The following is a 13,116-nucleotide window of genomic DNA, read 5'->3' as shown; positions in this document are numbered from 1 at the left end:
TTTCTCTGTGTCTGTAAGTAATCTTGGGGCATAATAAAATAGTCCATATTTACCATCTCTTTGTATTTGGAATAAAACTGCACCTAGACCTGTAGATGATGCATCTGCTGCTAATATGGTCAGCAGTTCTGGATCATAAAGCGCTAAAATGTCAGGAGAAATTAAAAGAGTTATCAGCTTCTCAAAAGCATTTTGTTGGTCCACATTCCAGCAATACTGTTTGTCTCAACAGGTGCCTCAAGATCTCATTAGTTTCTGCCAAATTTGGTAGGAACTTGCCTACTTGGTTGACTATCCCAAGGAATCTCTGTGATGTTCCTGGATTGTGGAAACTCTCTAATCACCTTTGTTGTCTGTGGGTCGTCTATTATTTCAGAGGCTTGCGTCATGTGCCCAAAAAATGTAACCATAAGCTTTGCAATTCCACGTTTCTCGTTCAATGTCAAACCTGTATCCTATAGAACTTTCAGGAGTGCCCTCAATCTATGGTCATGCTGTTCCCTTGTGGATCCGTGCACGAATATGTTGTCCATATGGCATATTACTCCTTTTATGCCTTCTAGGGTCTGAGACATTGCTCCCTGGAAAATTTCAGGAGCAGATGCGATTCCGAATGGTAATCTATTACAGCAATAATATAAAAGTGGAATAAAATTGGTCAGCAATCTGAATTCAGAGGCAACTGCCGAAATCCACTGTTTGCATCTAATTTGTTAAATAGGGTACTTTTAGCTAGTTCGGCAACTCTCATCCACTGGTGCCATCGGTTGGATCTCACGTTCCACTGATTTGTTTAGTTGAGTCAAATCCATGCAGATTCTCATTGAGCCATTTGGCTTTAGGAGCGTGACCATTCCAGAACACCACTTCATCAGTATGGTAACTGGAGAGATAACCCCTGGCAGTAGCATGTGCTCAATTTCACCCTTGACTTTATACAAAAGTAGGAGAGGGACCTTCCTCAGTGTGAAGAGGAAAATTCATTTAGCAACAGCTCTTAGGATAACATGGTATTCATTTTTCACTTTTCCCAAGCCTGTAATTAATCTTGGAAATCCATTCCTGAATATGCTACTGTACCACTCATCAGCAACTTCAACTTTATAGATCAGCTTCAATTGTAAGTGTGCCTTCCTGCTTAATAACGATGATTCTTGGTTTTGTATGATGTACCGAGGTTTAATGATTTCTCTATCCTTATATTTTAATTTTGTCAGGTGTTGTCCTATGACTTTCAGTGTAGTCCCATCTGGACCTTGTACTGGATGGATGATGGCTGTAAGTGTAATGTGCTTAAGCCACTTTACTTCATCAATTATGACTGAAACACTTGCCCCTGTGTCTAACTTAAACGCTGTGGGGTGTCCATTCACTTCAAGTTTAATGCTCTAATATTTATTTTCTGTTTCATGTACTTTCCCTAAGAAAGTTATTTCCTTTTTATGTGGTTCTTCCACTTCTTGTAAGTGATATGGCCTTAATATTTTTAACTTTTTGCAGTCTGTGTTTTAGATCAACAGACAATTTTAAATGTCCTAACTTTCTACAATTGTGGCACTCTGCTCCCCTTTCTGGGCATTCTTCCCGCTTGTGCAGGTTTTTCCCACCACACCAAGAGCATTTCAAGATGGTGGTTGGCATGCTTTTCCCTGTTTTTGCAACCTTCCATTTTGGTGGGCCTCCCCTCTACTGGCCTACATATTGAATGGCCTCACTCATTCATTTCCAAGGGACCTCACTTTCCCTGTGAACAAACACTCTATTTTGCTTTCTGAGCTCAGTTTGCCTCAAGATTTGTACTGCTTTAATAAATGTTAGATCTCTTGTTTGCTGTCCATAATAGCAGCAGAGCTTCATCTAGGACCCCAACTTCTATGAAATCACATATCAATTCATCCCTCAATTTTATGTTGTCACAATTTTCTGCCAGCCTGTACAGATAATTGATGATTGAATCCATGCTTTCTCCTGGTCTTTGTTTTTGCTTGTTAAATTTTGGCTGTTCTATAATTAAATTTTTGCAAACACTTAAATATTAATCAAATGCCTGGAGGGCATCCTTGTAAAAGCTTGAAGTCTCAAGGAATCCCTGTCTCGTTATTGCATCATTGGCAATAGCCCCAACTGCGTTACATACTGACCTGATCCTTTTGTTCCTTGTTGTGCAAACCAGATGCAGTCCTATATCTGGAAAACCTTTTCCTGCAGTTATCCCAGTGTTAAGAGCCTTCAGTGCTCTGAAATGGTTCTGGGAGTGGTGGTGTGGATTCCATGCTTGTACAAAGCCCTGGCATTGTTGCTGCTTTACTGGTATCACTTGTTGATTCTGGTCTGTGCTCACTGCTGGCCAGACTCTGGGTCTGTGTCTCAGCTTGCATCTGTTGCACCCATGATGCTTCGATTTTCATGTGAGTATTGAATCTGTTCCTTCCCCCCTTCTTTTAAGGATCTTTTGGCCTGCCAGGTTTGTAGCTGATTCTTGGGAGTTTTTTCTGGGTCTTTTACTCGCTGCCTGCTGCCACCATGTTTGGTCATGTGTTCGGGATTTACCTAAAATGAGGTGCCAACCTGATCAAGCTATAACTCAGGACAATATGTATACTTGTTAGGGGGAAATTAAAAAGGCTAAAAGAGAACACCGTAATAATTTATTGAAAAACCCTTAAAATCTCCAGGCAGACATGGCTGCTAAACATATTAAGAGTTGAAGATTACCAGATGAATATGACACAGCCTTGAGAGTTAGACTGAAGACACAAGCAGGACATAAATTAGATTAAGTGTACGCCCCTCTCACATAGGGAAGGGGCAAGTGGTTTTAGCTTAGATATGGGAAGATGAACAATGGACAAAGAGGGGGCTTTTATGAAACACAAACAGTCTTGAGTTGTGAGAACCAAGCATATGTGTTTTAATTTTGATTGGATAATATAATTATGTATACATCCTTTCGAATAATTGGTTAGCAAAATCACATGTTTATGTACGCAATTGGATAGAGTTAGCATGGGACTGGTGAGTCGGTTACTGATTGGATGTATTCAAATGTATTATAAGAAAAAGTACAAAAGTAATTAAATGTAATCAATTTGGGAGCTGGGTCCTCATTCTTAGGAATGATTGCGGCTCCCTTGCATATACTTTAATAAAACTGGTTAAAGGAAGCCGGAGTCTCTGTGGTTGCTGTGTGATCGGAGAGTGTAATTTCTCCTCTTCAACTGGCCTATGTGGTAGCTGCAGGATCAGAGGGTGTACCTTCTTCAATGCTAAACAGTGAAAGCTGAACACTATAGATAGAGCTAGGCAATTCCAATGGATTAGATCAAAGCTCTGCAGTCCAGTCACATCCAATTATGAATGATGGTAGATAATTAAACAACTAACAGGAGGAGGAAGCTCTACAAACATACTAACCTCTATGTCAGTGGATCCCAGCATCTGAGAGCAAAACATAAATGTTGAAGCACTTGCAACCATCTTCAGCAGCAAGTACTGAGTGGATGATCTACCTCTGCCTTCTCATGAGCCTGTCAGCATCACAAATGCCTAACTTCAGCCCTTCTGATTCACTCCTTGCACTATCAAGAATGGCGCAGCACACCGATATAGCAAAGGCTATGGGCTCCAATAACAATTGGCTAGAAAGCTACACCTTTAGCCTACACTGTATTGTTACAGCATAGGCATCTACCCAACACTGTGCAATATTGCTCAGGTATGTCCTGTCCACACTAAAAAGGACAAATCGAATCCGACTCATTGTCATCCCACCAGTCTATTCTCAATCAAAGAGTAGAAGGTTGATAGTGATATTGAGCAGCACTAACTCACAAATAACTTGTGCACCAATATTCAGTTCCAGTTCTTGGACCACAGCCTTGGTCCAAACATGGACAAAAGAGCTGAATTCCAGAGGTGAGAGGAGAGTCTGGCTGCCTTTGGCATTAAGGCAGTGTTTGACCAAGTGTGGTACTAAGCAGCTCTGGTAAAATTGAAGTCAATGGCAATCGGGGGAACCAACTCTCAACTGGCTGCATCATATCTAGCACAAAAAGGTGATTGGAGGTCAATCAATCATCTCAGCTCTATGAACTCAATAGGCACACTGTCTTTTTCATCACCATGAATACTTCAGGTAGCCTGCTCACCAAGCTCATGAAAAACAGCGAGCTAGGTAACCTTTCATTAATTCCTGACAATTCTGCCAGCAATGCCAAATGACGATTTAATCTTCTCACCTGAAGTCTCTCTGCACTTAAAGTAAATGAAAATATAAATCATGGTAAATTGGTGTTAAACAAATTAGGTAATTTAAAAAATGCAAATTTGAACTCAGAAATAGACTCTATATCTTTACAAGTGCTCTGGAAACGGTGGGATAGGGAAGAGTGGAACCAAACTAGGGCAGAGTCACGGATCAAAGGCACTGGAGGAAGATGCTGTGGGCTGTGTTAAAGACTACGAGGATTTCGAAATGGATGAGTTAAAAAGTATTTAAAATACATTAATGTACTTAAGTATACCAAAGTTACCTCAAGGAAAATAGCAAGGGGAAAGAAAACATTTGATATAAAGTAAGATTTGAGAACCATAACAATCAAATTTGTCTTGATCCTCATTATTTTCTGTAATAGAACTATTTTCAGAGCTGATGAGGCCTGGAACTTGCAAACTTATGCAATTCATAATCGCGCTGTCCAATTTCCAAAGGTGAACTCAAATCTCAAATGCTCTGCAACGTCTTGCTGGAGATGCCGTTGGAACTCGAGACTTGGCCGAATGGAATTTCGCCCTTAGTGACAAGTGAAATACTGACAGCGTCGTTTTGTGTATAACATCCTTATGGGCAATTGATAAGAAATGTCATTAAAATAAACCAAAATTACCCGATTATGAACAGTCCAGCCTGGATGCCATATATGTGAGTATATATACAACGCTCTACACATGATCCGATTAGTGCTGGGATTGGAATCGGCTGCAAACAGCTGCTGGGCCCGATATTGTTAAAGGCGGCAGCAGATTTCAGTTGGCCTCTCGGGGCAGTGGAATAGGCAGCCAGCTTCACTAAAGGCTGTCACTGGGAAGGGAGTGTAATCAAGAACAATCCCATAGGATGGGATTTGCTTCCCACTGAAATACATTAAATTAATGTACATTAAAATTGGTTACAGTTTAAACCAGGGCCAGAGATTTGGCAGATCCATTGTAACAAACCAGAGAATTAATCGTTCACAACAAAAATAAGCAGTCATTTTAATCCGAATATATATATATATATATATAAATAATATATATATATGGTTTGATTCACTAACCAAAATAGTACATCTTCTGTTATGATAAAAGCAAAATACTGCAAATGCTTGAAATCTGTTATTGTACGGCAGTCGTTAAATCTAAGGAGAAACACTTAAACAGATAGTAAAATGGCGCTTGAATGGGTGCACCGGACGGCGAGGTATAAAGCCGTCTTGTAAAACAATGTTGCTTGGGGAACCAGCGTAGAATCAGAAAAGGTCATTCTGCCCAGCAAACTTCAAACCTTCCACAGACTACATTCAATTTCCAAACACGCACTATACTCAACTTATCACATCACAAATGCTCTGCCACATCTTTTGAGCAAGTCCCCTGAATACCTATCCAATCTTGGAGCCGAGAATATTCGGCCTCACTAATAGTTGGTTACCAGGACCCCAGCACCTCAGCAGCCGCCATGTTCCAATATGCATCTGGCTGCAAACAAAACTTGCATTTGTACAGCTTATCATATCACGCAGGAGCATTCCAAAATACATAATACAGAATGTATAACATTATACAGTCACTGTTTGTTATATCGGCAAATGCAGTAGGGATTTTGGACAAAGATCTAACAAACGAGAGATCAATGAACAATTAATTTGCTTTTACTGCAGCTCAGCAATACTGTGGAAACAATATTCTGCGTTTTTGTTTCATGTATCACACGTGGTTTTAACTTTGGATTTGGGGCCTTAGATTATTTTTCTGATCATTGTGTAAATTAAGCAATCACATTCAATAGTTACAGGTCAATGGGACGAAATGTGAGATCACCTTTACCTCTCCTAGGACCTTTTGAAAAAAAGCTTTATTTTCAACTTCATTAGGAAAAATATGACAGGACAGTCAGCTTCCTCACACGTATATTTGCCTGACATGGTCAATAACAGAGCTCTGTGCTGCTAGATTTATGAAGAATTGTGTTTTTCTTGATGGGAGTGAAATGGAGTTAGCATCATGACTCAGATTTGCCAGATATGTATTACTGTAAACTAATTCTGGTATCAAATCTTCAAGTTATTCAGCCTACTCTCAATCAGCAGCAAAGTGGTAAAAAGCATCATCATCAGTGCCATCAAGAAGCACTCAGTCACCAAAATTCTGATCTATATGCTCAGTTTGGGTTCTGTCAGGACCACCCCGCTCCAAACCTCAATATGACTAAACCTGGTACAAAACGTGGACAAAAGAGCTGAATTCCAGAGATGTGGGGAGATATGCTGCCTTGATGTCAAGGGCAATCTAGAGTGTGGTACTAAGGAGCCCTAGTAAAACAGAAGTCAATGGAGATCAGGGGAAAAGCTTTCCACTGGTTGGAGTCATACCCAGTTCAAAAGGAAGTTGATAGTGATTGTTGAAGGCAAATCATATCAGCCTCAGGGCAACCCTGTAGGAGTTCCCCCGAGCAGTGTTCCAAGCATAAACAGTTCCAACTGCTTTGTCAATGACCTTGCCTTCATCATAAAGATCAGGAATGAGAATGTTCAATGATTGCAGTGTTCAGTTCCAATCTGTTTCTCAGATAGCAAAGCAGTCAATGCCTGCATACATTGATAACATCCAGGCTTGGGCTGATAAGTGACAAATAATGTGCCACTTAAATGCCAGGTAATGACCATCTTCAGCAAGAAAGCATCTAACCATCTCCCCTTAGCATTTAATGACTTATATTGTTGAATTCCCTGACCATCAACATTTTGGGTGGGTGGGGAGGTCACCATTGACTAGATACTTAACCCCTTAACTCAACCCCTGCCCCCAACACCCCAAAGTTAATCATCCTTCCATCATCTAAAAGGCACAAGTCAGGGTTGTGATGGAATACTGTCCACTTTCTTGGATGAATGCAGCCCAACAACACTCAAGAAGCTCAATATCATCCAGGACAAAAAACAGTTCACTTGACTGGTCCCCCATCTACCTGCTTAAACATTCACTTCCTGCATCTCCAATGCACCATGGATGCATTGTGTACCATCTACAAAATGCACTGCAGCAACTTGCTTAGAGTTCTTCGACACCAACTTCCAAACTCATGAACTCTACCACCTTGAGAACAAGGGCAGCAAGTGCATGGAACACCACCAATTCTAAATCACACAGCAACCTGACTTGGACACATTGCGCTGCTTTTATTGTTGCTGGGTCAAAATTGTGGTGTGGGAGTGCTTTCATCACATTATCTTGCAGCAATAGCTGACCACCTTCTGAGGACCAAGTAGGGATGGACAATAAAAACTGCCTTGTCAGCGACACCCATATTCCGTGAATTAATGAATGAAAATGGTATTACAAACTATCCCCTCCGGGTTGGAATCGCCATTTGACCCAATTTGGATATCATTAACGAACTCATGCATTGAAATAGCAGAGGTTCCTGTATTATCAGCTTCAGTGTTAAAATGTTAATTGAGTTCTAATATTAAAGGCAAGACAATCCTCCATACATAATTTCTACTTCAAAAAAAGTGATTAATTATGTTACCCCAAAGTATTTGTTTGTTTTGCGTGCGTACACACACACCCCTCACCAAGAGGGACATGTAAAGGGACCACCTAGCCGAATTTGCAGTCATTAGACAACTCATGGAAGAGCTGAACCTGAATGTTTCAATCATGAAAACAGATCAACGTTCAGTTAAAATAACTGTCCTTTTTATTCAACATTAAAAATTACACCATTTACAAAAATGATACAAGAATTTATTAAAAAATTCTTTAGACTATTGAGGTATTGGCATAGGAACATGTAACAGGAGAATATAAATTGAAGGAAAATCCTGGATACAGACGACTATGGTCAACACAGCTCAAGTATCAGTTATTATGGTATCTTAACTATTGATTGCTCATATTCCACAAAATTAGAGCCAGTGGATAGCCAAGATCACTTAATACTAACTTTGGAATGGGAATCAGATGTAAAGGTCTAAATTGACTCCCAAGAAGAGCACACTCTGTGGGACTTTTGGTCCACCCAGTACCATGTCAGACCTCGTCTCAATACCAGGTTTGGACTGTATTCGCACTACAACTGCAACTTGAGCACAACTTCATACCAATGCTGCAGGTGTAAGTCAAGCACACCTTAAATGAACAGGTTACAACTACAAACTGAATTTCTTCAAATTGACTAGTTTGTCACATCACATCTTGTCATGACTTTTACTAAGGTAACATTGAATAGTGGCAGTGATATCCCTGATTTTTTTTTGTTTTGGTGGGGGGGGGGAGGGGAGCGGAAATGTATTAAATTCATAACTTTGCTTTCAAAGAACAACTATTAATAAATAGAAACCCCATTCAATCCATCTACCTTACTAACATACTAATCTTTTAAAACAATCACTACACTGTAAAACTATCCATTTCAGTACTTACAACATATTCCAAAGTCTATAACCACAAACAAAATCCGTATAAAACCACCAGAGTTGAGCTCCCTTAATGGAACATGAAAATAGCTTGCAAATTTTCAAACTGTTCACGATTGTTCAATGAGGGCAGCTTGAATTAGAGTTTTATCTATACATTCTGGATCCACATCTTCCTTAGGGATGACAAAATGTTGGCACCAGTTTCCTTTTCAGTGGCACCATGCAACAGTTAGATATGACCGCTCTTGCCGTTCACTTTCTAAAATTTTGAAGATAATATGACTAAAATAGAAATTGAGGTTACCGTGTCGTTTTTTTTTTACTATTTAGAGAGGCAACTATGGAAAGTTTAATGTTAACTGTTTGTTAAAAACGTAACCCCCACTAACACCCTTCTCAAAAACCCACTTTTTGGCAAATGCAAGTAATGTGATGCATTGAAAATCTACTCTTGCATGCCCACCTTCACTATCACTCAAGTGCTGACCAAATAGTTCCAATTCATAGTTTTGCATTCAATCTATGGACTTAAGAATCATGAAAACAATTCACAAGTATTTGCTGAAGGGGTGTAGTTAGAAAATATACAACCTTTACATGCTCACTTTCATTTCTGTGGCTCCAATATTTAGCAAAAGGTTGATTTGTCATTTGATAATTCAAATACGTGCTCACAAACTGCAAATTAAGCAATCAATATTTTATGTCAAGCTCAAAAGAGACCAAGAAAATGCTTTCACCTGGCCAGGGGCAAGACATTTTGGGTTGTACAGTAGATTTATTTTGGACCACAGAGTCTCACTTTCTTTTGATTCTGACTCCCACTACAGTAGTCTACAACCTACCATGAAAATTTTGCACATAAATCATCAGGAAAACTAATACAATTATTCAAGTGTACAAACAGGACTGCAAAAATGCAGGTACACCATTTTCCATGATAATGCAAATTTTGTAATTGGTAGCAGGTCCTTGCTAAATCAAAATTTTTTACTGTACTTAGATTGTGTAATCTGTTTTAGGTACTACCATGTACTAATATACATTTATCCCACCTCTTTTGAATTTGGTTGCAGTGCAATGATAAAACTGGAATTCTTGCTCACTCTCCTCTCAACCTCGTCCACATGAGCAGAATCCATGATTCCCATTTCAGATAATGGTGTAGGAAAAATTTCCTGTATTTGAGCTCAACTCAGGGCAGCATACCACTCCACCTAAAAAAAGACAAATCTGACATTTAAATTTTCCACAAATCATTCATGTTGACTCGGGCTCAAAACAGCCATTTACAGGTCCTGAGCTGTGTGCTCCTAAAAGGGTCACTTGTGGTGCTGATTTCTGTTTGGGAACACTGGAAAAAACCCAGTACCACTTCTACTAGTCGATGTCAGACATCAGCAGTTGCATTGGGAGCACAGTTTCTACAAGGTGAATTCCTTGCACCTAAGATTCTTCTAGCCAAAATATTTATTCCATCAGTATATTAAACCCCAAGACTCAGGAATCAAAAGGTGTTGTTCTATTCCACAACATGGACACGCTGTATTACAATAGCCAGGCATCAGAAGATACATATGAACAATTACTACCCGCATGTTGATCAGCCATCCACAACTGGCAATTTTCTTGGATGCTGGAGGATAAAAGATGAGTGCTTTCTCCTGTGATCCAAAATAGGCCATCTAATTAGCAATTGATCTGTTGAAGTTAGACTGGACAGTGTACTCAAGTTTCTCAGTTAATTCATCTTGCCTCATGTTTGGAACCAGAACTAAGCAGCTTTTTAAAATCTTGAAACCACAAGTTTTCATCATGAACAAAGACATGAGAAAGATGGGATACCACCAAATATTCTTAACTCATCAGATCACAAACCCTGTAAATGTAATGATCTATAATCTATTCCAGCAACTAGGGAATTTACTAATAAACATTCCAAAAATAACAGGAAGGAAAAAGACAAAGAAACAGGTGTTGCAATCAGTTTGAGGTCCCCAGTTGCTTAAATATTTGTGGTAGCCTCTCAGCAGTCATGTTCGTTGGTGATCTATCAGCTTTAACTGAATTCAACACCTTGTAAACTGGTGAATACATCCTTGAATCACTAGTTATACCATTAGCATTCCCAATTTGGGTTGCATGTATACAATACCAATCGTAGAAAAAGGAGGTAGTGACATGGAACAAGACAAAGATAGAAAGAACAAAAAAAACAAGCTCAACAAGTAAACAAGTAGTATTGTATGGTTGTGAAAATGCAAAGGCAGTCCAAAAATAAGTTAAAACACTTCCCCGAAGCTTACAGTTGTTGAAATCCATAAACGTAATGAGACAATATAGGTTTGAAAAACCAATTTCCATCATATCTGCATCCTATGTTCTTGAATTATTTATGTTAAAAATGCCCCATCACTTGAAACTGAATCACGGCACTCTCACAGGTCTTAATCTGATCACGGGGGACAAGTTTACTTTAAGAATTTTTTGAGCCCTTTGACGTGCTTTGGAAACACTTTCATCAGAAGACGAATCTTCAACTTTTATGGTTGGGAAGGTGGTTAGCCGAAACGCCACGGTCTTCCTGGACAAGCTGCCTCGTAAAACCCTGTTCACAACCTGGGAAGGTGAAGTCTTTGTGAGGCAGCTTTTGCGTTTCTTAGTCACAGGCTCCCCCACATTCCTTTGTCTCCTTCGCCGACTCCTGGGCGCCCTCTCAGCGGTAGATTTAATTTCAGCCGTGGGCTTTGCTTCGGGCACCGTGGAGCGGCATGAAGAATATCCGTACACGTCCTTACTGCGGAGGATGACCGGGGAGAAGCCCTCTTCCCTCATGCTGCACAGGAAGTCCCACAGCTCAACCTCCGAGTTGTGAAAGTCGCTGCACTTGGGCATGAAGATCTTGAGCGCATCCTCCAGCGCCTTTGTTCCCGCGAACACCATCTGCGATCTCGAGTAGACCACCCGCTCCTCGGCAGCGAACACCGCCATGGCCAGGCTTCGCGAACTTCACTCTTTCCAATTGCTCTACCGACTGGGGGTGGGAGGAGTGGGGGCAACAGGGACCTCGCCTGTGAGAAAAAGGATAAAGAGGAGGAGGGGGGTCAGCTTTCTCCCACCCCACCTACAAACATACCAACCTCCACCACCACTACCCCACTGAACATGGGAAGAAATCCAACAACAAACAAAAAAAAGCCACTCACATTTCCCTCAAGATATCCCTGGAAAATGAGGAACGGCCCCATCCGCCGCCCGTTTATAAACAGGAGCCCTTCCCAGTACGTCAGCCCAGTGACTCCACCCAGCCCCGACACACAGCGCCTTCAGAGGAGGCCAACTCACTCACTCCCCAGCCTATCTTCAAAGCTGGCTGAGGAGGCAGCGAATGGCCAGAGTGAGACAAACACATGGAACTAGGTTCAGGAATAGAAAAGGCTGGAAATACTCAGATCATGGAACATCTGTGTGGAAACAGAAGCCAGACAGTCATCAATGTTTCAGGTCTAAATCCCTTCCTCAAGCTTCAACTCCTTGCTTTCTTTCTAACGCTGGAGCTGGATTTCTTTTTCGAGAGTGCAATGCATCAAACCAAGAACATTTTTAAGCCACAGTGTGATTCTCATTGATGGCAGAATGAAGGAACTGTTGAGAGTGAGATTGTGATCAAAGACAAAATCCTCACAAGCCATGTAATCAAGTAGAACTATGCTCACTTCAGAATGAGACCTGCCAGGTTTATCTCTTCCAAATAGTTGATACAGGTGTTTGGGATTTGGGCCGTCATGTTTTAAATCCTTTCAATTGAACCAATAGGTTTCTGCGCGATTAACTGCAACTTTTGCAATGCATCGTGGGACACTGTAACAACAACTGAAAGAAGCTGAATTCTATTCTATCAGAAATACTCAATGGTCTAAAAATATTCATTTCAAGTGAATACCAGGTTTATAACTTGGTCTAATTAAATATCGATTTAACACCCGCAAATCGTTTACAACGCAGTCTACCCCCCAGCTACCTTAACTCTTCCTACTCATTTGGAAAGAACATATGCCAAAATTCTCATTTGCAACAAATTTGTGTCACTCATTTAAGTTCAAAAATATATCTGCTTTGAGATAATGGTTCTGCGTCCGTCGTCAATTAGACCCACACAAATGCAAAAAAAAGTGCTGGAAATCTGAAATAAAAACAGAAAATACTGAAAGTGCTTAGAGCAGGCAGCAACTGTGGAGAGAGAAATAGAGTTAACATTTCAGGTCAATGATCCATCAGCTCTGTTCCTCCACAGATGCTGCCAAACTGACTGTATTTCCAACATTTTCTGTTTTCATTTCTAATTTGATGTGTTCTATTTAAAGGAATTGAAGATGGCTCCATAAGATTAAATGGATTTGTGATTAGTCTAATTGCAAGCGATTTTCTCTTT

At 40.3% G+C, this 13,116-nt stretch overlaps 1 protein-coding gene across 2 annotated transcripts; it reads right to left on the bottom strand.

Moving 5' to 3' along the window:
* Window positions 1–5,017: 5,017 nt before the first annotated feature.
* On the bottom strand, window positions 5,018–11,930 carry LOC121286198 (coiled-coil domain-containing protein 71L-like). 2 transcript variants are annotated; one of them, XM_041203198.1, is made up of 3 exons: window positions 11,891–11,902; window positions 9,740–11,755; window positions 5,018–5,133 (listed from the first exon to the last, which is right to left on the bottom strand). In XM_041203198.1, the coding sequence occupies exon 2, from the start codon at window positions 11,673–11,675 to the stop codon at window positions 11,112–11,114; it is 564 nt and encodes a 187-aa protein (XP_041059132.1). In that variant the 5' UTR covers window positions 11,676–11,755; window positions 11,891–11,902; the 3' UTR covers window positions 5,018–5,133; window positions 9,740–11,111. The 2 variants fall into 2 exon arrangements, with proteins under 2 accessions (XP_041059132.1, XP_041059131.1); XM_041203197.1 differs by having other exon boundaries at window positions 9,740–11,930.
* Window positions 11,931–13,116: the final 1,186 nt, after the last annotated feature.

This window comes from Carcharodon carcharias, chromosome 13, assembly GCF_017639515.1.
Source record: "Carcharodon carcharias isolate sCarCar2 chromosome 13, sCarCar2.pri, whole genome shotgun sequence".
In the NCBI taxonomy this organism is placed as follows: domain Eukaryota; kingdom Metazoa; phylum Chordata; class Chondrichthyes; order Lamniformes; family Lamnidae; genus Carcharodon; species Carcharodon carcharias.
This window is presented reverse-complemented; position numbering and strand designations above follow the sequence as displayed.

Bases quoted from the DNA above. Each gene is read 5' to 3' on its own strand.
- LOC121286198 (XM_041203197.1), bottom strand. From the start codon at position 11,675: ATGGCGGTGTTCGCTGCCGAGGAGCGGGTGGTCTACTCGAGATCGCAG.